Source organism: Myodes glareolus, chromosome 13, assembly GCF_982192425.1.
Source record: "Myodes glareolus chromosome 13, mMyoGla1.1, whole genome shotgun sequence".
In the NCBI taxonomy this organism is placed as follows: Eukaryota; Metazoa; Chordata; class Mammalia; order Rodentia; family Cricetidae; genus Myodes; species Myodes glareolus.
Window position 1 is genome coordinate 61874816 of NC_142038.1, and position 26025 is coordinate 61900840.

At 37.3% G+C, this 26025-nt stretch overlaps 1 protein-coding gene across 4 annotated transcripts in view; it reads right to left on the minus strand.

Moving 5' to 3' along the window:
• Kiaa1328 (KIAA1328 ortholog) overlaps window positions 1-26025 on the minus strand; it is a 300949-nt gene that overhangs the window by 98025 nt on the left and 176899 nt on the right. For 3 of the 4 annotated variants that reach the window (XM_048442598.3, XM_085700040.2, XM_085700039.2), the window contains 2 exons: window positions 14819-15495; window positions 6388-6495 (listed from right to left, as the gene is read on the minus strand). In XM_048442598.3, the coding sequence (XP_048298555.3) occupies window positions 6388-6495; window positions 14819-15495 (785 nt within the window). The remainder of the gene's footprint in view (window positions 1-6387; window positions 6496-14818; window positions 15496-26025) is intronic. The other variant, XM_048442599.3, reaches the window with a different exon arrangement.

Here is a 26025-nt window from a genome sequence, read left to right on the forward strand (position 1 = left end):
AAATGCATGTCTCTGCATTTATATTTCTTTCTTGTGATTTACTTTAGCTGCATTTCTTGTTGGTTGTTTTGTCATATTCTGATTTTTTAAATTTATCTTACTTTATTTATTTTTTATTTACAAGAGACAGAAAAGGTATGAATCTGAATGGGAGGGGAGTTGGGAAGGAACTGAGATGAGTAGAGGTAGGGTAAATGATAATCAGAATATATTGTATGAAAACAAATCTATTTGTTTGAAAATTTGTATGAAAAACAAATTACCTGAACACAAGAACATATGTTCCACGATGCTTACTTTATCATTGTGTGCAATACTAAAGAACATGGAATAATGTGAATGCTTGGTGATAGAAACTTACTAGTTAAGCTATCTATATATACTATGGAATGTTATACACTTATAATAAATAATGAATTAGTATTTGTAGTAGTTTTCTATTTTTTATTTAAGAATTTATAACAAATTAGTTGGATTAAATAAAATGAACTTATTACTTTATAGTTTTGTGACTCAGAAGTCTGATGGGATCTCACTTGGATAGTCAGGTATCAATGAGCAGGATGTTCCCTTGTTCACTGAAGGTGCTACTTCCTTGCTGGTTATCAGATATCTGTTCTTATTCTTTTACCTGAATTTCTTAGCCTGTGTTCGCCTTCCTCCATCTTTAAAGCCAGCAAAGGATGGTGGAGTCATTTTAATATTTATAATCTCCATTTTCCTTTTTTCCCTCATGTGTCTGAACCAGCACATAAAAATTTTCCACACTTAAGGGCTCCAGCATTTAGACTGGGCTCATTAAAAGAATCCAAAGTAACTGTCCTAGGTCTATGTTTAATCATACCTGCAAAGTCTCTTTGCCATGTGAAGCAACAGATTCAGGCATTAAAGTGATCTTGAGCATGAACCTCTTTGGAGAAGAAGTATTTCCTTATGTTTGTTTATGTATTTATTTAATTAGAAAGAGTGTTCAGGCCACAGTGAGTACATGGAAGCTCAGGAATTGGTGCTGTCCTTCCACTATGTAAATTCCCTGGGATAGAATTCAATTAATCAATCTTGGTAGTGTGGACCTTTATGCACAGAGCTATCTCACCACCATTTATGGGGGAAGATTATTAGATTACTATAACTATCTATCTAAAAACTCGATGTATTTAATTTTCTTGCTTTGACTTGCTAGCATTTTTTAATTTTTTTGTCATATGTAAGTAAAGATATATATTTGTATACACACATATATATATAGATTACTATATCTATCTAAAAACTCGATGTATTAATTTTCTTGTTTTGACTTGCTAGCATTTTTTAATTTTTTTGTCATATGTAAGTAAAGATATATATTTGTATACACATATATAAAATAGTATTAGTAGGGAAAATATTTTAAACTAAAAAGTAGCAAAAAGGCTGGACATGGTGGCTCACAACTTTAACCTCATTACTTAGGAGGCATTAGCATGGAGACTTCTGTGTGTCCAGGTCAGCCACAGTCAGTGAGTTTCAGATCAGCCAAGTCTACACAGTGAGACCCTGTGCCTCCCTCTAAAGAAAGTAACAAAATTTTTACATAGCAACTAAAAATGGCAATGTCCCCTCAAAGAAAACTATCAGGGAATGAAAATTCTACAAAGAAGAAATACAAAGTGTTAATAGATATATGTTCATCTTATTTGAATATTGGAAAGTTGCTAATTACATAGGATTCTGTTTATTAAATTTCCAAATGTTGTTTAAATATTAAAATCAACATTAGAAAGCTAATTAGCTCACCTGATTGAAAACATAACTCTGTACCTTTCTAAAGTTTCTCTGAAAGAACAGTAAAAGAATGAGAAGGATAGAAGCCCATCAAGCTATAGAAATGTGACAATAGGCAAAAAATGTCACAAAGTTCAGAAGTCTGAAAAGCATATATGAGTTGAATTCAATTAGCAAACTAGGAAAACAAAATCAAAAACTGCTATGGGTGGGGAAAGAAAAGGGCTGACTCTTGCCAGAGAAGTCCTCAAAGCCTTAGGGCAGATAGGAAAGCAGCAAAATCACAAACAAGCAACCCAACCTCCCCAGAAAATCAGCTGGCTGAAAGTGGCCTGAGCCTGAACACCAAGCTGCCCTTGGCTCTCTGTCTCCATCTAGTGGTGGAGATGGGAGCTGTGCCTTCAGAAAGTTGGGAAAGTGACTGCTCATGGGGAGATGGTTTGGTGGGTTAAACGATTGCTGGGTTTGATCTTTAGCACCCATGTAAAAAGCAAAAAGCATAAACAAACAAAGAAGCAAATAAAAGATGTTACCCAGATAGGTGTCAAAGCTTGCAATTCCAGCACTGGGGAAGCGGAGATAGGTGAGGCTCACTGACCACCGAAGACGTTAGGGGGAGAAGTGGAGCGTGAATATGATTAAAATGTATTGCATGACATTTTCAAAGTGTTAATAAAAATATTATATTAACGAGGAATGATAAGCCCAAGGTGGTCCTCTGGCCTTCGCATGGAGTCCCACACATGAACACATGTACATGTAAGAATGATCCTAGACTTGGGAGTCTGAAGCACAGTTAGGGTTAGAAAGACGAATAGTTTAAAGGGCCTCTTCTTCCTTCACAGAGCTCCTCACATAGCCAGCTGGTATAATTCAGATCTTAAGTGTTCTGGGGGAATTTCTGGTTGCTGGTGGTACATTTAGATGAGCCATGAACACAACACTGTGGACACACTCTTTTCCTTTTCTTCTTAAATTTATTTATTTATTAAAAACCCCCATCTTTTCTCATTTTACAAACCAAGCCTGTTTCTCACTCCTTCCACCTCCCTGCCCCATCCCATGCTCACTCAGAGTGGGTAAGGCTTCCCAGGGGGAGTCAGAATGTCTAGCACATTGCTTTGAGGCAGGACCAAGATCCTGTACATTATATCTAGGCTGAGCAATGTATCCCTCCAAAGAGAATGGGTTCCAAAAAAGTCAGTACAAGCAGTAAGAATAAATTCTGGTCTCATTACCAGTGGCCCTACAGTCTGCAACTGTCATACAACTGGGGGACATACTCTTGAATTGTGGCTGATTTTCTCTGGGACTAAACAGCTGTGGGGTACTGGGAGGCACAGAAAACACAAACAAGCTGGCCCTCATGTTACAGAATGGCACCCAACGTGGATAACTGAATCCACAAAAAGCCTGAAAAAGCTTGGGAAAGACTAGAGTAAAACATTTTGCTTTTCAGCCATAGCAGGAAAAAAGCTGTGCTGTTTTAAAATGCCGGCTTTCTGGGCCGGGGAAAACTCTGACTCTTTCAAGCAGGCCGTTCTGACTATGAAAACATTGTTGCAGTTTGCTTCCTGGCAAGGACCTTGAAACGCCATAGGAGCTTTTGAGTGTTGTTTTCTCCATATTCCTTAGCAAATTAAAGACCCATGTGGTCAGAAAGAGAGAGAGAGATACAGTAAAGAGAAATTAAAAAAAAAAAACCTCTAAATGATTTAAAGTCCTTGAAAGAAAGAGAGTAATTGGATATGGTGGTACACACCTTTAATCCCAAGGCTTGGGAGGCAGAGGCAGACAGACCTCTGTAAATTCAAGGTGTGATGGCAGACACCTTTAATCCCAGCACTGGGGAGGCAGAGATAGACGGATCCCTAGGAGTTCAAGGATAGCCTGGTCTATAGAGGGAATTCCAGGACAAAGATATGCAGAGAACCTGTCTCAAAAAGCCAAAAGTTAAAAATAAAAATAAAAAAATAGAGGTTAAAATAAAGCCACATAAAGATGGAAAATACACAGAGAATCTTGATACTGTATGCTATTATACTCTCTTTGAATTGTTTAAATGCTGAGGAAGGAGCAACAGTTACTAAAAGATATTTGCTTATAAATGCTGCAGAATTAACCCAAAATAGGTATTTTGAAAATACCTTGGCTTCAGAATTGAAGTCAAAAGGTATGTTACTTTGGAGAAGAGATTTTGCTTTTGTTTCCACAGAAAATGAGAGGCTCTGGATTTATTCAGAGTTAAGAAAAATCATCTTTGACCAAGGGAGACCACCTGAGCAATCTCCGGTAGGAACAGATGACCCAGATGTCTGAGTTCTTCACCCAGAACAGGTTCAAGACCGCTGCCTGAGATGATCAAGACTCACAGGATACTTCAGTCAGGACTTGATCATAACTCTAAATTTTCTTTAGGTCCCCATAAGATTATCAGCACCCCCAACCAGCAGGAAGTAGCCTGGAATACTACGCCCACACTTCCAAAAACTGGACTATGGATATTTTCCTTTGTTTGTTTGTTTAAAAAAAAAAAAGAGGGGGAAATGGTGCGGGAGAATTGTCTGTATTCTGTCAATCATGTTTTAAATAAAACGCTGATTGGCCAGGCAGGAGGTGTAGGTGGGAAAACCAGACAGGAAGTGGAAATGATGCAAGGAGAGCAGGAGAATTCTGGGGAGGAGGAAGTTGATTCCTCTCACTCCTGCCCAGACCACCAAAGCCGCAGGATGTGAGCTGCCCCACTGAAAAAGGTACTGAGCCACCTGGCTAAAATAGATCAGAAAAATGGGTTAATTAAGATGTGAGAGTTAGCCAGTAAGAAGCCTGACCCAATGGGCCAATCAGCATTATAACTTATAGAGATCTATTGTGTGGTTGATTTTCTCTGGGGATGCCCCACGTTGGGTGCTATTCTGTAACATGTTGGGCCTGCTTGTTTGTGTTTTCTGTCCCCGCCTGGTACCCCACAACCGGCAGGCCCCAGAGAAAATCAACCATTGAATGGGATAGGAATGTTGGCTCCTTTTCTCTGTTTCCTTGCTAAACTGAGGTAAACAACTTTTTTCTTCCAAGTGTTCTCTACTACAATACTCTGCCTCACCACAGACTCAGAAACAATAGGCTAACTCATCACAGACTGAAATATCTCAAATAAAAATAATATTTTCATCTTTTGAGTTTTTTAAAATGCATTTGTTATAGCAATGAAAACCTGACTAAGAGCAGCCTAGCTCATAAAATGGTCCCATCCAATTTTCCCAGCAAGTCATACAATTTATCCTTAGGAGAACTGACTACCTAAGAGAAAAGACATATGGGCAGAAAGAGGTAGAAGTCCTCATGGCTCTAACCTAACCATAGGGAACTCAGGAGCTGACAAACTTTGCTGACACACACCAAAACTTTTCATAGCTCTTTACCGCTTTTGCTTAGAAATAGCAGTGGCTTACTAGACATCTGCGGAAAAAACAAACTTGAACTTGTTAGAAACAGAATAAAGTACCAGGAACAGAAGCAGCTTCAAAACCTACTACAAACATCTTCAGAGTTATAAGAAATATGACACATAAAACAAGAATGGGAGAATATTTTTTAAAGGCACATTTGAAGAACAGTGGTTCTTTGACATTAAAAATTACAGCAAAAATAAAATTGAACAGAAACACTGAAAGATAAAATTCAGCAAGATTCTTATGGGCTAGAGGGAAAGATAAAGATGAATAGTAAAAATAGGAGAGGAGGAAAAAGAAGAAAGATGATTCTAAGAAATTCATCATCTGAATTTCAATTTCAGAAGAGACCACATAAGAATAGACTATATAGACTGCAAAAAGTACATTTCTTTGGACTGAAGCAAGTTTCCCAACTGTAAGAGCACACTGTTCACTTGGTACAAAAATAAGTGTTTAAAAGGCTAACTCATGCACAGGAGAACTAATGTTACAATAATTCACAGAAAGACAAGGTCAAGATACTTTTCATACAAAAACGAATAACAAAAAGATCAGTATTCAAACTGCATCGATTTTAAAATGGCAGTAAATGTAGTACAGCTTAATAAAGAAATATTGAGGCACACAGAGCTACACAATAAATATTTGCTGACTAAACTAACACAGTTTTACACAGTATTAAATGATTTCAGAAAAGGGTCAGGAAATAAAATTCTGTATAAGCAAAATCTTTATTACTCAATATAGAATACAATAATTATGAATAAAATGGCTTAAAGATTATTTCTGAGAGGTAAGATTGTGAATGATTTTTATTCTTTTAAAACTTTAAAAAAATTTCACAATGAGAATGTATTTATGCAGGTTTATGCGATCAAAAATAGTAATAGCAACCAAGCATGTGGCTCACACACATGACCTGTGTGTCTCAGTAGAAGAGGTAGGGGGATCAAAAGTTCAAGGCCAATCTTGGTCAGATAATGAGTTCAAGACCAGCCTGAGCCGGTTGAGACAGTGCCTCAAAAATACCATAATTATCAAAAGTTAAAAAGAAGAAAAATAAAAAAGCTAATGATGAAAATAAAGGTAAAAACAATTTTCAGATTATCAAATCATTCTAAATATGTTTATCCTTAGTATTTTCAACATCCCCCACCCTCAGGTTTACCTTGGTCCAGAGTCACTACCATTCACATCAAGATTGAGTTCTTGGGGCTTAGGAAACTCTTTATCAGCAACCAGTTCTTGGGACTTAAATAGAGCTTGAGTCCTTAACCTGTAAAAATAAATTTAAGAATGTCTAACCTCAAAGCGCCTGACAGACTCAACACACACACACACACACACACACACACACACACACACACACACACGTCCTAAATATACATTAAGTAAGCCCATCAGTTTACAAGACTTTAGATTTTCCATATAGAAGCATGTGGGAAAAGTGAACTGGTGAGAACATGATTTTAAAACTCAAGACTGTATATGAGTGTTTTGCCCATTGTGTTAGTTATTTTGCTCTTAGTTACTTTTTTCAGTTGCTGTGATAAAACATTAGACCAAAAAGTCTGAGGGAGAAAAGGCTTATTTGGCTCCCAGTTTGATGGTGTAGTCCATCACAACAGAGAGGACCTGAAAGTAAGAGGTTAAGGCAGCTGGCCACATTGTATTTGTGGTTAGGAGGCAGAGGAGATAAATGCTAGACTTCAGCTAGACTTTCCCTTTTCATGTAATCTAGGACCTGAGCTCAAACAACCACTCAAGACCCACAGAGTGAGGTCTTCCTACCTTAATCAACCTAACCAGGATAGGCCTTTACAGACAAGCCTGGAGGCTTGTTTTACGTGATTCTCGATTCTGTCAACTCAACAATCAACATTACTATCACAATTTTCATTACTGTTACAAAATACACAAGTAAATAAATTAATGGGGGAAAGTTTTATTAAACTCATGGTTTGTATTTCTATTTCTGTGGGTCTGCAGTGAGGCAGAAGAGCATAGCAGAGGAAAGCTGCTCTCCCCATGTCAGCCTGGAAGCAGAGAGGGACAGAAAATATCCATCAAAGGCACACATTTGACAGGTCTGTCTTGTAGATTTTACCAAGTCATAATAATGCCAGAAATTGTGAATTATCAATAGCTTTAACAGAAAAGATCAACTCATTGATGTGTTAATGGATTATTCCATTGGCTCAATTACTTGATTAGACCAGAGCCCTTATGAGCCAATCATATCCCTTAAACTCCATCTCTGAACACTGGACTTTATGACTGAGCCTACGCCATATGGGCCTTTTGAGGAAACACTTTAAATAGAAGCCATTCAAGTCATCATGGTCAAAATAAAGACTTTTTTAATTCTCAAGTATTATTGACTGTAAAACATAAACTTAGGAGGTACCCAGCTTCTCATGGTGACACTTCAAAGAGTTGGGAGATCAGTGACAATTGATTTTCTTTGGGACACAGACAAAAATAGAACTAGGTGTCCTGGTTAATTTGTCAACTTGACATAGGCTAGAGTCATTTGCGAAAAGGGAACCTCTACTGAGAATGGCCCCAACCAGATTGGCCTATGGGCACTTTCTTGATTAATGATTGATGTGAAAATGTTCAGTTCACTATGGCCAGTTCCCTCCACTGCTGGTGGTTCTTGGTGCTGTAAGAAGGCTGAGCAAACCACAGGGAGAAAATGAGTATGCAGAGTTCCTCCATAACTTCTGCTTTGGTTCCTTCCTTAATTCTTACCCTGACTTCCTTCAGTGATGGACTATTACCTGGAAATAAACCCTTTCCTCTCCAACTCGCTTTTGTTCACAGTGTTTTATCACAATAGAAAACCCAAGACAGAAGGCATGGTATCTACTGAGATTAAGACCATACTCACATGTACTAAGAATGGAAGGCTGTTGAAAATATCCATACAAAAACCTTCCTAGAATTTAGGGATCAATCACTGATAACAAACATGTGATGCTGAACATCCATCCCTTCAGCTTTCAGAAAATGAGTTCTGATTACATGTACAAGTATATTCTTTAACTGTGAAAAAAAATCAAGGAGGAGGTAGTGCACACCTTTAGTACCAACATGTGGCAGGAATAGGCAAGTGGATCTCTGAGAGTTCGAGGCCAGTCTGGTCCACAAAACAAATTCCATGACAGCCACAACTGTTACACAGAGAAATCCTGTATCAAAAAACCAAAGCAACCAACCAACCAAACAGAACAAGAAAACAAACAAAAGTTATTTAAAAAAACTATGAAATGTTTTGTAAAAGAACCATGAACATGGTATTTTCACCATCACAAGACATTCTTTCAGTTGTAATTATGGTAATAAACAAAGAATTTACAGTATTATTATTTTGTAGTGACATGCAAATGAACACAAGTGTCAAATGCTAAAATCAGGTAATTATGAGAAAAGAGTAAGAAAAACTGTAATAACAGCAGTCAGTAGCAATCACTTATGGAATATTTCTTACATATATTATTTTGTTAATCCTCATAAATACCCCAGAAGTAATAACTTTATTATATGTTTTTATAGAGGAAAGAGTAGCAGGCCTAGGCACAAAATTTACCCAAGGTGGAACACTTTTAAGTGGTAAAGGTGGTACAGTTCTCATAGCTAGGTATACAGTATATTTAGTATAAATGAGGAAAAACAAAGACAATATTTATGAATAGCTTAGACTTTATTCACTACAAATGCATTCTTAATCCCAAAGGAGCTTATGACACTGCAATCAGTTGTATTCTGGATAAATCTTTAACCAGTTTAGAAAGGACTCACAAAGAAAGACTTTCTGCAAGCACTGACTATGTATGTAATTTCAAGGTGGCAGAACCAATTATAAATCAGAATTTAAGTAAGTGTTAACTGAAGGGACAAAACCAACTCTGTTTTGTCCTAGGCCCCAAGGTGGTTGTCAGCAGAGCAGGAAGTTCCCTAGACTGGAGCCCAGCTGCTGAAGGTATTGTCAGCAGAACAACAAGTTCCCTAGACTGGAGCCCTGCTGCTCAAGATTGATATCAGCAGAGTGGATAGTCCCCTGGACTGGAGCCAACCAGAGAGTCACCTGTACCCTTTATGTCCTAAACAATAGATTTGTGGGTTTTTTCCCCTTTATAAACCCTGCCTAAGAACAGTGGCATGTGGTATACTTCCTCTGGCTCACACTGCGTTGGTGTGCAAGAAGAGGTCCAAATTACAATTTGCATAATTAAATCTTGCTTTTGCATTTTGATGAGTCTATCTTTAGTGGTCTTCTTGGGGTCCCAGCGACTTGGGTACAACATTAATGTTTTCCCAAATTCACTTAAATGGGAAAGTCTCATCTCCAAACTCTGAACTATTTTAACTACTTTAATTATATGCTACTCATTTAGTATTCAATTATAGATTGTCTTTCAATACATTTCCTAAATATCCTAAGCAACATAAATAATGCCATATATGTTATTCTTTTGCGGTCACTTTAAGAGCTAGCCACGCCCACCCCAGCCACTTCTGACCTCCCCCGTCGCCATCTTTCTCTCTCCTGTGTTTGTCTCTTGTCGTGTACACACGTTTCTGTCTCTATGTCTTTATGTCTTTTTATTTGTCTATCTCTGTCTCTCTGTTTTTCTGTTTCTTTTTAAGTAATAAATGTTTACCCTTATGTTTATTTAATATGTCCTGTGAGCCTTTTATCCGCCGTAATCGCCCGCCTGACTCCCCTGGCCGCAAGCACTGCCACCCTGGAGATCTTGCAGGGACCCACAGTCATCCTTGTCGGACTAGCAGCTGCTCTGCGAGCTGCCCGGGGCATCCCATCATCATATTCTTTTTAAAGAACAATAATGTACATACCCAATATTAATTTATTACTGATTGAAGTGAGTTACCAGACCACTTAAATTACAAATTCAGTAAAGATAAATACTTGTTAATATTATAAATTAGTATATAAATTAGTGTATGAGTCTGCATAACACACTGAAAGAGGCCAGGTTTTAATCATCTACGTATACCTCCCACATAGTTTTGGGCAGAAATAACAAGTACTTTGCTAACACAATGAAAACTGAGCTGAGTTATAGACTACAGTAGACAAAATATATTATGGTTCTCCTTTGTATATATCCTAAAACCTAAAGAGCTAGAGACAAAGAAACCAGACCTGAAATTAAGTAAGGCATAGATAACTGGAAAAGGAAAGCAAACATATTTAAACCAGAGGAGAAAGCATAGCTTGAGAAAAGCTATGAATGGTGTATGGAAAGAGTTGCACTAAGACAAATTTTCAGGAAAAAAAACATTTCTTAGGAAAAATTGGGCAAATGGGTAGACAGATGACTGCAAATCATAGAGAGTTTTGCAAACTAGAATGATTGGCAGCATCTAATCTGGAACTAATATTTTAACCAGGTTTTAAAATACAGAAGTGGTAAAATGAAGGCACTGTTAGGAGGGTTCATTCTGTTAGTCTTCTGCTGTCACTTTAAGAACTAACCACGCCCACCCCAGCCACTTTGGACCTCCCCCTCAGCCATCTTCTCTCTCGTGTGTGTGTGTGTGTGTGTGTGTGTGTGTGTGTGTCTTTGTTCTCTCTATGTTTGTCTATGTTTTCCTTTCTTTAAGTAATAAATGTCTAGCTTTATGTATAGCCTTATGTCCATTTACTCTGCCGTCCACCGCATCCAGCTGCCTGACTCTGGCCCGGGACCCTGACTCCCCCGGCCACATGGCGCTGCCACTTGTAGCTGCTCCGCGAGCTGCCTGGGACATCCCACCATGGTATTATTTTTAAAAAGAACAATACATTCGCCACAGAAATTTTTGGTTTACATCACCATTGGGCAGACTTTCAGATAAGTCCTAAGTGATAACACTGCATGACTCTGAAATGCAGGACAGAGAGTATGCCAACTTTCAGTCTAGAAATGAGAACTGTGACACTGACTGAACAGATAAACCCAAGTCCTGACTTCTGGCCTAGCCTGGCCCAGCTGACCCTGGTAGATCAGATGATTTCCATAGCAGAAAAGCAGGAAGAGAGAACCTCCTCTAGTTAAAACTGTCTGCAGTCAGGTGTGGTGAAAACTAATCTTAGCACTTGGGAGGAGGCAGAAGAAAACACAGGTTTGGGTTAGCTTGGGTCACAGAGGCAGAATCTGTCTCAGAAAGCTTCTATTCCAGTATCTTAAGTTTATCTGGGAACCTCCTTAGAAGCTTCTAACTTCTTGACCTGGGAGAATTTTATTTTATGGTCAGAGCTACAAACAACAAATGAAATGGCAGAATTGTGATGGACAAGGCTCACAGAACCACAAAAACCTTTAACAGATGCCGAAGGCACCAGAAACCAGCAAGATGAAGATGGACAGCACTGCGACTGGGCATTGTTTCGTGATTTGTATATATTTACAAGTCCTGATCAACAAGACTGAAAACACCCTAGTGTAAAACACTGAGCACTTTCTAAGACTGCAGACAGCAACCTCACACAGGAATACTCATCCATGCAAGGGAACTGACTAAATCACATGATGATTTGAGGACAATAATTCTGAATACAGGAAATAAACAATCAGTGAAGAGTTCAGGAATAGAATATAGAACTAAAGGGTCCCATCCAGGAAAATGGAAATATAAAATTGTAAGCCCAAACATATTTTGGAAGAAAAATAAAGCTGGCAGCCATTGTTAGCCTTTAACAAATGCTTTCTGCCTTAACAGCAGACATCCTGGCATCCACTGTGTACAGAGGTAAACTTCTAACAATTGTCTCCTGCCTCCCAGCTTCCCAGCTAGGCAGGTACTGCAGACAAATCTTAGCTTCTAACTATTGCTCTATGTGATCCTCTGCTTGAATTTCATTAATTTTTAACTGTCCCCTATGTGACTCTACTCTCTGCCTTACATTCTTTCAGGGACAGTGAAAAGCAGCTGTGTCAGCCACAGGCTTTTGCAAACATCATAAGTTAATATCCTAACGTCCTATAACCAAAAGTTGTACAACTTAAAATGTAATGTAACTTTAAGCCTGACCTCAAGGTTGTAAAAGTTCTTTGACCCACACCTGGTGCTTGATTTTACTATAAGAGAAGGCCCAAAACCAACACCCATTGCCACAAGTTCAGAAGCTGATCTCTGGCTGTTTCCACAACGATAGCTTATAAGCTGTGTGTAGCCCATAGTGGCTGTTTTTTTCTGTAATAAAGCTTGATTCTGGTTTAATAGACTTTGGTGGTCTGTCTCCCCATCAATGCATAAACCTTGGACCCAATAGTTAGGTTAAAAAGAAAATTAGGATAGAGAGAATGAATCCATGAGGGAGCGAAAACTATTTCTGTAGAATTTTCCAGAAGACAGAAATTTTTAGAGTTTAAGAAATGAAAGGTGAGAAGCCATCTTTTGAGTTGTTAGGGCTGTCTAAAAGACTCCAAAAACAGAGTCCACTGCTGTTGCCCTTGATTGACCCCCAGAGGTTCAAGTTAAGTTCCTAATAGGGCCCAGAGGCCCTTGAGCTGGAGTTGACCTGAATGCCCCTTCCCTGAGGGTATTGATGGTATCAGAAAGTTCCAGCAAGCTTCAACAAAAAGCTCAGTTATGATGCCTATGAATCTCCTTGCTGACTTTAGAGAAAACAATGACAGAAAGGTGGGCAATTAGTAGGTTGGGTCCCAAGGAAGGATGTACTTTTCAATGACTTTGTTTTTGTCTGTACACTAAGAATACTGGTGACCTAGAAACTTCAAAACCATGGAAGGGGGTCAGCAATATAGTCAAAGAAGTAGAAAGCTTTTAAACAGTAAACCTACTCTATCGTTCTAAAAATGATAAGAACGATAAATTTCTAAAAAGAAATAGAAGACATAAATAAAAACCAGACAGAAACTGTACTTTGGAAACATGCTCACCTGAGATAAGTAAAAGAATATCATCAGCAAAATGGAAAGAAAACAAACCTTACTAGATTAATGTTGATGACAGACTAAGAGGGAAGAAAGGAGAGTCAGACACTTGACTAAAGCACAGGAAAAACAACACAGTGAAAACAGAAGCAGCAGTAGCTCCCAGGATTAGATCCCAGGGACCTTAGCAACAGCAACAACAAAAATCTAGATTTGTGTCTGAAATTTGAGAGAAGAACATGGGTGGGCTCAAAAAGTGATATCAGAAAATGTTCATCAACTCCATCAATGCAGCAGTCTTTGTAGTGACAAACAGCTCTGTCTTTTCATTGTGGTGGTGACAGCAATAAAATGGCAGCAGATAATCACATATACTGTACCAATGATAACTCACAAGTGTAGTTATGTAACATGTAGTCATTGGAGAAGCTCATATAGAATGTCTCTGTAATATTTTTAAAATGACTCATGAACCTATAATTGTTTCAAAATAAAGTTTAAAATTAACTATGAATATGTGTAAACTAAAAATATCATTAAAAATATACATACAAATTTTCCACAAAAATCCTATTTCTTACATCTTTTTCCTAAGCTAGAATTATAAAGAGATGAGTAAATCTAATAAGAATCTATAGATGGGGATGGCAACAAGGCAGGAGACAGAAGCTTTTTCCTTGGAAAATCTGTAATTCATTGGTTTTTAAAGAATATGAATGTCACATTTTAGGATTTTAAATAAACACTCATTTACTATAGTAAATAGTGTTCTTACATTAAACAATAAACTTTATGAATCTGAGTATAAAACCACCCTGAAGAGTAGGTAACATCAAAATAGCAATCCAACTTTTGAAACTGTATTCTAAGGAGATAATTATTAAGAGAAGAACAATGGGGGCGAGGATATATCTCAATGGCAGAACATTAGCATAACATGAACAAGGTCCTGGGATTGAGCCCCAGCTCCAATAAAAATAAATAATAAAAAGGAAGATACAGAGCAAATATGATCAACACACATGTACTTGTATAAATGTCCTTAACACATTACCACATGTTATAAAATATTTTATATGATGGCAGAAAGACATTACAACAAATCACACTGCTTTACAACCTGATTCTACACTCTGAAATATTAGGACTTAACTTAGAGATTAACTTTTCATAGTGACAAATAGCAAAGCATATGGCTTTGAAGTCTGAGAAAAGTCACCACTGAAACTTCGGAGATAGTTCAGTGGGTAAAGAACTTGCTGTACAAGGAAGAGGACTTGAGTTCACATCCCTAGATAGGCATGATTACATATGCTTGTAACCCTAGTACTGGGGATGGTTAGGCAGGTGGAGCCCAGAAGTTCAGTGTCTATCCAGCCTAGTAGAAATGCTGAGATTCTCACTGAGTAGAGACTCTGTCTAAAGGAAGTAAAGTAGAGAATGACAGATGAAGACACCTGAAGTCCTCATCTGGACTCCACATGTGTCCTTAAAGGCACAAGCACCATGTACATACTTGTATGCACACACTCTGTATAAAACAGCAATTTACTTGTAGTCGTAGTTGGTGTGTACTCCAATAAGCCAAGAAACTGAAGAACCTCTGTGAACTGAGGTTCATAAAAACCAAGTGTTTGAAACTGTATTCTCCAACCTACATTCAGTGCAGAAAGAAGAGGTAGGACTCACCAGTTGTAATCTAGTCGGGACTGGTGCAGCTGTTGCTGTTTGAGGAGAAGCTTTGTCTCTTGTTGAGCCAGAAGATGCTGAAGGCGTTCCTTTTCAATTTCTAGTTCCATTTTCTGAAGCATCAACTGTTGCCTTCGATCTTCTGAGTGTTGCTTTTTTACATCAGTTTCACTGGGTTGCAATGTCACTCTACCATGCATGAGAGATGCCCAGGAAAACCCACAATGACATGATTCCATATGTGCCTTACAATACTGAGGGGCCATGCTTGCAGGCTGATAGTTCTCACGAACATAGTCTTCACTTTCAGAGCATTTATGACCACAGTACTGACTTAATGGAGTATGTGAAAGGTGTGGATATTCCTTTATCTTCAACTCTTCTGAAGATAGGACTTTCTCTATTGGGGCTGCATCTACTGGTTTCCTCCCTAGAGATTCAGAAGTACCTGTTCTGGTTTCTGATGACACCCTCTCTAAACCCTCTTTGTGATGATGAAGTGTTATTGGTTTAAAAGAATTATTTCTCAATGCCGTATGGGATTCTGAAACTGAGTTCTGGTTTGCTGACTTAGGCCTTGCCTTGGTCTGACAGTAGGTTTGTGGTTTGGCTACACTCAGGTAGGAACCATCCAGGTCCATCAATGCAGATTGGTGAGTACTTTTCCTGTTGGTTATCTAAAAAGAAACATGGGAAAAACAACTTCTGGTTTTTCTTTTTCAGTGATATATATTCAATAAAACAAAACTTGTATTTCTTTTTCTTAAATATGACAGTATCTACATTGCTAATATTCCACAAAGCTACATCAATTTCAAACAACCTTTATTTCAGCAAATCTATAGGAGGATAAGAAAGGTCCAGCATTATTCCATGTTTCTTTTGCAAATCTTTGGTGGTTTTAGGAGTTGCAAGTACTTAAGGTTACATAAATTCAACTTTAAGATGTCAACACATTAAACATTAATATCTAAAAATGTCTATCTTTGAATATTGAGTCAAGAAATTCATGTAGTCACTTTAAATATTCTTTGATTAGCTATTATAGAGAACAAGATTTGATGTAAAACATTTCATATTATTCTGAATAGCTACTGTTAGATGAATTTTTATAAATACCTTTAGAGAACACAGATAAAACTACTTTCATCATACATAATTTCAATAAAAAGCAATTATTTAAATATTTTTAAGTTCAGCTACAAACATAAGTGATTTTTCAATTAAACCATTCAAGTGATTACAGTCTAATAGAACTCAGGCAGATAGGGAGCAGTTGTAAATCTAAGCTGCCAGGTGAAGAGCAAGCTTTCCCAACATTTTAGTTGTAAACCTGTTCTAGTGGGAGAGTGAAACTTCATCTATATCAATTATTCTCAAACTGGAGCGGGCATGAGAATTACCTGAAAGGCTTGTTTCAGTCACAGTTTCTAACTCTGTTCAGAAGAGTCAGCTCACCTGCATCTATAGGAAGGTTTCAGATGATGCTGATGTTGAAATGGGACCAGCATTTGAAAATTCCCAGTCTAGACTATGGAATCTAACTGTTTATACCGGCCTCAGAAAACTGAGTGAGTACTAGTTCAGCTCTGAATATCTTTGATTTACTATAAGTAAGTGACTTTTCCTCTCAGTGCCTTTTATAAACATGGTATATCCAAATTCTAGCCTGCCTAGATTAAAATAGTTTAGGATCAAGCAAATGCTGAGTGTAGCAAAGATAAGCAGCTTATTCGTAAAGTTGGATACTTGGGATTAACAAAACATTAATAAAATTAATGCAGAAGAATTTTAATCAAATTAAATTGATAGGGAAGAGTATAATTCTGAAAATTAATCCAACAAAGTCTAGATTCTTCCAAGGACAGATAATATTCTATAGCCAAAACTTAGATATTAGGCATAACATATGAGAGTCACCAAGTACCAATTACTTAAGTACAAAGATTGGTTCTTCAAAGTGGCATTATTACTAGCTGTGTAGATTCCTTTTGGGAAGCCAGAGTATAAGTTTTAGAACAAAGGCTGAAAGGCACAGATCATCTACCTCTGAAGAAAACACAGTCGCCAACATAGACTCCACTGAAAGATAAGCCAAGAGAAGACTAAGCAAATGAGAAAGAGGTTTGAAATATTCTTTATGACATCCACTCACACCTACCTCTTCCTTTGGCTTTCATGTACAAACTCTTTCATTTACATAAACTCCTCTACTTTCTTGCCATTTCCTATCTGGATTCAAGAAAAGTCCAGAAAGCCATTAATAGTACTAAACAGTACTATTAACCAAACAAGTGAAAGAATCTTAAATCATGTTGTCTAGATTTCATTGTGTCTTGAGCAGCTACTTTGTTACAAGTTACTCAAGGCTGGGTACAAATACTGAGACAGAATAATGGCATATTGTTCATAAATAATCGTCATCTGTCTTAACATCATAAAGCATAGACTTATTCATGCTTATTAAAAAATACCACCTTTAAGCTTATTGAACAGACCAAATCAATGAAAGCAGCAGCCACAAATCTGAACATAGCAGAACCACCCGAGCCCACACCATGGTGCACCATCTTGGCACTTGTCATTGGCCATTGCTTAGGAGATTGCCAGATGACACACTTCCAACTGTACCTTGACTTGGTTCAGCCTGATCCTACCGTCACTGACATCACCAACTTCAAAGTTGTCAAGTTCCCTCAACCGAGCACCTGCCTACCTGAAATGGCTCTCTGATTGGTACCAATGATTTACTACCTGTTAGCTTTTATATACTCATTTTTAACTTTGGCACCTATATGTAATTGATTGAAGTGTGATGTATCATTACCATAGTCATGACTTCAAAGGAACGTATAAGTACTTGGTTAAGGTGAATCTATTAACACTCAATATATTCTGACATTGTAGAAGGGCACAAAGGTGTCTATATGTTAAAGACACAGCTTGCTAATAACATACCCACTGAAGTATTTTTTTTTACTTTTCCTGGACAATTATCTGCACACTGAGCTTATTTGCTCAAGGTTGTTGACAGAAATATCCCTCTCACAATAAACTAATAAATTACAATTACTACATTCATTTCATATTGCCATTATAGTGAATTACTACAAATGTGGCAGTGTACGACAACACAAATGTTTTCTCCAAAGATTGTGGAGGTCAGAAATTAAAAATCTATCTCACTGGGCTCAAATCCAGGTTTTGGTAGGGCTTGTTCCTATTGGAAGCCCTGAAGACAGAATCTATTTCCTTTTTGTTTCTTAAAGCACCTAGTGACCATATATATTCCTTGGTTTGCAGTCTCTCCTCCATCTTCAAAGTGCATCACTCCAGATTCTGCTTCCAACATCATAGTGTCCTGTGCTCTGACTTCTTTCTTACTCCTTTTGGTCTATAGGGGACACCTGTCCAGGTAATCCAGGATGATTTCTTCACCTTCAAATCCGTAGTTTAATCACATATGCAAAGTCCTTTTGTTCATAAAGACCACTTAGCCATATAAGTTGATATTTATGGTTTGCAGGATTTAGGGCATTGGGGTGTGTGTGTGTGTGTGTTGAATCTACATATCTTTTTAAATGAACTAATTCATGAACAGTTTAAATAGTTATTTAGACAGAATGAAAGAGTTCTGAGATCTTTGGCAGTAGAAATAAACATCTCCCCAATTTACAAGAGCTGAAAAATGATGGATATTCAACAACTTCTGACAGAAAGGGCTATGTATATATCTGTGTATGGAACATTTGTGCTTACACATACTATATTCTCAATAAGCATGCTTTGACTGCATGCTTTGTTATTGGAAAAATTCAAGTTGAGTTATAGGCTAGTTATGAAAAAAAAAGTGTCTTAGGACTTAATGGAAAAAGAAGAACCACAAAGCCAGTCGGGGCTCTTGTAGCAGGTTCCAGACTAACCTGGCCTCCAGAGAGACTTCTCAAATCATATGTTACCAAGAGAAGATGAGAAAAGACATAGAAAACAAACTTCCTAAAAGGTTCTAAATGCAAAATTCAGCTACTTTATTAGCAGAGTTGAAGATATCTAATGCCTTTGGGACCCATGCAAATAACAACAGACCTGAATGAAACATGTGTTTTTCTTTCTAGAGCTGCTCCATTAACAAACACAAATTCACTTAACAAAGGTTTAAACTAACAAAAAGTTCTGAATTGTTTCTGTGGTATGTGGGTGTTTAAAAACCTGCATAACATATTTCAGTGTTTGTACATGCACGCACACAGGTGTGCACCAGCACAAAGCTACCATGATGCTCACAGAGAGACCAGAGAACAACTTGTGGGAGTTCGTCCTTTCCTTCAATCATACAGGTCCTGAACACCTCTATCACCCACAAGCTTCCTTGTATGTTTTCTGGTCAACATCACTGCTCTGTGCTCATCAGTTATACCTTTACTGATTTACACCTACAGTAAATGAACATTCATTTTTTTTTTATCACTGCATGGTATTTTGTTGTATGGCTAAGGCACAATTTATTTTTCTCTTATTAATGGGGGGACAGCCATTCAGAACTCTTATAGAGCTGCTATTGTTCATACATAAGTGTTTTAAAAATATTTTTATTTTTTGAAATTTAAATATAATTATATCATTTTTACACATTCCATCCCATTTCTTTCTTCACACACAAACCTGCCTAGGTCATTTAATGTTATCTATATGTATGTGATTTTAGGCTGACCACTTGGCATTGAATAACCAATTTGGGGGCTCTTCCCTCAGAAAGAATGTTTTTCCCACTCGCAGCATTTTGTAGTATTTTATGTAGGGCTTGGGGACCCATCTTATTTTTTTCCTTCCATGTTAGCATGTCTTTTGGTAACATCTTTGTTCAAGATTTGTTTAGAGCCAAGTTGGTGAGAATCCTTTGACATTTCTAGGAGATGGAATCTCACAGAAAACTTCCGTTGTCTGGCTTTTGGAAATAAGAGTTGTATAGTAGATGTATCCACGTGTTTTCAGTGTTTTGATAGGTTGTGGTTTTTTTTAATGGTCTCTGTCTGTAAATTTTTCTCTGTAATTGAATAGTAGTCCACAGTGTATATTTACCACATGTTCATTATTTGTCTGTCAGTTGAAGGACACCCAGGTTATTTCCATTCCTAATTACTGTGAGTAGTGTGGTATATGCCCAAGAAGCACACTAGCCGGGTCATATGGTAGATTTATTCTCAGCTTTTTAAGGGCTCTCCACAGAGAATAAAAATGACGCAAAAGTTTCCTCACAACCCCATTCAGACTGGGGTAAGATGAAATCGTCATTTTTTGAGGTGTTTCTTTGTCATTTTTTTCTTTTGATAGCAATCTTTTCAGGTTCCCGGAATATATTTTGAATTGGTTGGGGTTTTTGTTTTGTTTTTAATCTCTGTTTTTGGAGTTCTTTATATATTCTGGATATTAATTCTCTGTCACACATATAGTTGGCAAAGATTTTCTCCCATCCTATTAACTCCTTCTTTAAGCGCTATTTTAGCTGCAGAACTTTTTAGTCTTATGAGATCTCACTTCTCAATTATTGGCAAATGGGGTTCTATTCTGAAAACCCTTTCATACAACTGTATCATTAAGATCCCTAGCAGTTTCAGTGTCTATGGTTTCACATTTAGGTCTTTGATCCATTTGGAGTTAGTATGGTGCAAGGTGATAGACACCGGTCTAATTTCACTCTTCTGCATATGGGCATTTGATTTTCCCAGCACCAAAGGAAAATGTGTTCTGTGGCTTACAATTTTGTCATCATTGTCAAATATTAGATGGCTGTAGTAATTCATACTCATGTTAGGATCTTCACTGTTTCACTGATCTACAACTATCTTTTTATACAATTATATTAATTTTATTACTATGGCTCTATAATATATTTTGAGATTATGAATGATAATCCCTCCAGCATCCCCCCCTCTGGACCGTTTTGGCCATTTAGAATATTTTTTTGATTCCATATGAAGTTGGATTTTTTCCAATTTCTATGAAGAATGACGTGAGGAATTTGATGGAATTGCACTGAATCTGTTAAAGGCTTTTGGTAGAATGGTTATTTTCACAATATCAATGCCACCAATCCACAAGCATGGGGTGGTTTTCCACTTTTCTAGTCTTTTATCTCTTTCTTTAGAAACTTAAAGTTTTCATTGCAGAGATCTTTCACCCCTTTAGTGAAGCTTAGTTCTAGGTATTTTATTTTCTCTACTAATATCTCTATGGGTTATTGTGAATGTCCATGATACCTTTTTCTCCAAGCTCATTGTTGGTGCATAAAAAGCTATTGATTTGTTCAGAGTTGATTCTGTATCCTGCCACATTGCTGAAATTGCAGATAATTTCTAGTTTTTTTTTTTGTAAAATTTTTGGGATCTCTTATGTTTGACTTCTTTCCTATTTATAGCCTTTTAACTTCCTTTGTTTGCCTTATTGCTCTGGTTAGGGCTTTGAGCACCATATTGAAAATGAATAGTGATATTGGGACAGCCCTGTCTCACTTCTGACTTCAATGGAATTGCTTCATCTATTTCTCCATATGAGGTTACACTGGCTTCTACATGCAGGTTTCTCATAAATAGTTTTTATTATGTTAAGATATATTTCTTTTAATTGTAGTCTAAGAATTTTTTTTTTTAAATTTTGAGACATTAAAATTTCTCTGTAGCTTTGGAGCCTGTCCTGGAACTAGTTTTGTAGACCAGGCTGGCCTGGAACTCACAGAGATTCACGTGTCTCTGCCTCCTGAGTGCTGGGATTAAAGGCATGTTCTACCACTGTCCAGCGTATTCTAAGACTTTTATCATGAATTGGATTTTGTCAAAGGCTTTTACTGTATCACTTGAGATAATCATGTAATATTTGTATTTAAGTTCACTTATGTGGTTTATTACATTGATTTCCAGATGTTGAAGCATCCCTGTATTTGAGGAATGTTTTCTTCTACTGTGGCTCTCAGTACTCTGTCCTGTACACTTATTGTTTTAACTACAATATACCATGTGGATATTCTTTTTGAGTCTTGTCTATTTGATGGTCTGTGTGCTGCTTATATTTTTATGAGTGTGCCCTTTTTAGTGTAGGGAAGTTTTCTCCTATTACTTTGCTGAGTATCTGGTCTATGCCACTGATCTGGGATTCTTTCCCTTCATCTATTCCTTTAATTCAAAGGTTTGACATGTTTCATGGTATTTCACATTTCTTGCATTTTTTTCTGTATTTTCTTTACTTATTTCATCTAGATCCTCCACTTTATCTTTGGATAATCCATTGATATCCACTGATAACCCATTCTGCTTTATTCATGCTATTTGTAAAGCTTTTGAGTTTTTTCACTAGGTTATTGGTTTTTTAAATTACATCTCCATTTCAGCTTGAGTTCTCTTCAATGCTTCTATTTCCTTATTGAATTCCATTTTCAAAGCCTGGTCCTTCTTCACCATTCCCATCAGCCTTACATTTATGCTTTATTGAATATTATTCAGATGCTTATTCTCTTTATAGTCTCATTAAATTCACTAAGATATTTGTGTGTGCTATCTTTAAAACTCCTTGAATTCTTTAAAACAAGTTTACAATTATTCTTTTAAATGTCCTAGAATTCATCTCAGTAATTGTCACTGGAGAACATGTCTATAGAACTGGTGGGTTTGGAGTGAGGTGAGGAATACTGTCTTGATCTCTCATTCTTTGTATTGTTGCAACAAGATTGCAGCACTTGGACCTCCTTTGTTGGTTCTATGTCTGATATGGAGACAGCAGGCTAGGGCTCATGTGAAGGCTGAGTCAGGCCTGAAGACAGGGTATGCTTTAGAAGGAATAAAGTCAGGTGCAGGGAGGGAGTTTGCCTGGCCTTCAGGATGAAGGTTCTGACCCAAAACTGTAGTTTTGCGGGTAGATCTGAGGATGGGAAGATTTGTGGAGGAGAGGCTTGGGAGGACTCCCCTGACTAGACTCTGGTAAAGAATGTGCATGACCTTTATTATAAACTAACACGGTCATTTTATTTATATCCCATCAACAAAGTACAAAATCCTCAGTTGTTCCACATTCTCACTAATACTTGGTCATACACTTTTTCTAGTCATTCTATCATGTAGTAAAGTCTCACCATATTTTAAAATTTATGTTTCTATCATGTGAAATGGCACTAACCAAGTTTTTCTTATCAGCTGACCCATCTAGATAATTCTTACAGGCATGCATGCCCAGAGACAAACACAAACTAGATAGTCCTTCATAGGCATATCAGGAGGCTTGTCTCCCAGCTGACTCCAGATCCTGTTAAGTTGATGACCAATAGTAACTATCACAGAAAACAAGAAAAAAAATTGTGCTAAATCTTTCTCTCTCTCTCCTCCCTCCCTCCCTTCCTTCCTTTCTTTTTTTGCTTTTTCAAGACAGGGTTTGTTTCTATAACAGCCATGGCTGTCCTGGAACTAGCTCTTGTAGACCTGGCTGATCTTGAACTCACAGAGATCCACCTGCCTTTGCCTTCCGAGTGCTGGGATTAAAGGTGTGTGCCACCACTACCTGGCAATGATAATTATTTCTAATGAGAAAACTTGGCTGTAAATGATCATGTGACCACTGAATAGTCACATACTCCCCAAACATCTGTCACTTAGTGTGTTATGGAACTTTTTTTTTTTTTTTGGTGTGTGTGTGCGCGTGTACACACTGATGAACATGCATGGAACTGGTATCTGAACCAGTAGTGGTAGGCAAACACACTGCTAATGATCTATATCCTTAACCCCCTCCCCACACACAATTCTTAACTCAGAACCTAGAATATACTATGTTAGTTGTCTTATATACATAACTCTTAACATTATCTTAGTGTCAGTCCTACAGCTCTACAAGACAGCTGTTTACTTTTGGAGGCAGAGTTTCTCTATGTAGCACTGTCTGTCCTGGAGATTGTTATGTAGAGCAGGCTGGCCTCAGACTCACAGAAATCCTGTCTCTGCCTCCCAAGGGCTTGGAAAGCTACTTTAATTAGTATTTTATGGATAAGAAAATGAGGTTTGATTAAACAATGTAAGTTTATCAAGTTCACGTCAACATTTCATATGAAACATGCCCTAGCTACCACACACTTTTGTTTTTACAACAGATATTTTAAGATTAATTTTCTTTTATTGATATGGACATTTTGCCTGCATATATATCTGGGTACCAAGTGTGTGGGTACTGAGAATCAAACCCACATCCACTAGAGCTGCCAGTAATCTTAACTCCTTTTTTTGAACAAACTTATTTTACAAACAAATCCCAGTTCTTTCTCTCTCCCATTCTTCCACTGCTCCCTTTCCTCCTATCTACTCCTTGGAGAGGGTGAGGCCTCCCATGGGAAGTCAACAAAGTCTGTCACATCACTTGAGGGCAGGACTTAGGTTAGACATTATGAAGAATTTTCTTCAACTAAAATTTAGGAAACCAGTGGAATTAAAAATTTTACTTAAGTTTTAAGATACTTTTTAATATAATACATTATATATATCTACATTATAAACATCTATGCAAGTGCATAAACAAAAAGTGTATCCCATTCTTACACATTAAAATACCCTACATTACTACTTTGTATAATTATCCACATATAATTCTATAAATCACCACTATAGTTGGATAATCTCTCTGCTATAAAAGAACAAGTAGAGCATAAACTAAATAGCAGTAATATATTCTTTATTAAGACATTTTGAGAACTTCACATATGAGTACTGTATTTACTTCATTTCTACACCACTCTCTCAAATTCATACCTCTTCTTTATTGTTGTTACACAGATATGTATGCACACAAACACACACACACTACAACCTGCAGAGTCTATTGAGTGTTGCTCATATGTGTATGTGTTTAGGGCTGATCACCTAGCATGAGATAACCTACCAGGGTAATGGAGAAGACTGTATTTCCCTCTCTAAGCAATCAATGATTACCTGAAAGCTCTTCATTCAGGGCACGGACTCAATAAGATTCCCCTGTCCTCTTTGGGATATCAACTGGTGATGTCATCACCACATCTTTGGATACTTAGGAACGGATTACTTCCAATGTGCTCATGAGTTTTTATCTACAGGAATAGTTAATATTACCAGCAAGTCTTGAGGTATTTATTTTTTTATGGTAAATAATTTTCCTACCTTGACAAGTGTTAACAATTCTAATTTTCCTCCTTATCAGTTTATGAAAAGATAATTATCAATTCTGAGCTTCAAAATTCCCTCTCCTTTTTTAAAAGGTCAGTAGTACTGTGTATGTGTGAGTGTGGGAGAGGTACAAGTTACTGTTACCTCACAGGATATTTTGGAATTAATGTGGAAAAAAAGCACAGAATGGCATGTTGCATTTTAACATTATACATGGAACAGTTGTCAAACTGACAGAAAATTCGTAATGCAACAGCTGCACTGTGTGGTTTGCCAACGTCTCATCCCAAATAAATGTTCATTCTCCTCAGTGCAATTAACTTTCCTATACTGGCAGATTTTGCTAGAAGATCATCAAGGTAGATTACCTTCCAGCGTTATGAACTAAATACTTACAGGTGTTATATCATCAGTTATAACTTACAAACTTTTGCATTTAGCAAGACACTCAGGAAAATGAATCATCTAATTTATGAATAATTTATAAGAAATTCACAGCATGCTCCTGGCATCATCCATGGCCTTTTCCAGGTCATATGACACCAATTAGAGCTGAATTTTAAATTATTCAATAACCTGAACTCTCTTGTCATTTAACATATAGATATCAATGCAGCAAACAAGTTAAATCTAATGGACCCTGGGGGTTTGAGCTCCTTCACAGCTCAGCAGCTGAGGCCCTAGGCTATCAACGGAAGGGGAAATGACAGAACACAGCAGCCACGCACATCTGCAAGACTCTAATAACTTATTCTAGTTCCCAAAGGGACTGCAGCACACTTTAGGAATATTGAATCTAAAAGACATTAAAGTCACTAATTATAAGGTTTAAAAGAATGTAAGCAAGGGAAGACACAAAATGACATGTAAATGACAGAACAATGAACTAGATACCAAGTACCATACCAGGTTCTAGGAATACCACCATAGGTCTGCCAATAATTTTTTTGCAGTTACTACCAGATGCAGTAAAGGGTTAAACTTTCTTTTTCGTTACCATACTTCCTGAAAGTCAGAATTTTGAGTTGTTATAAAAAC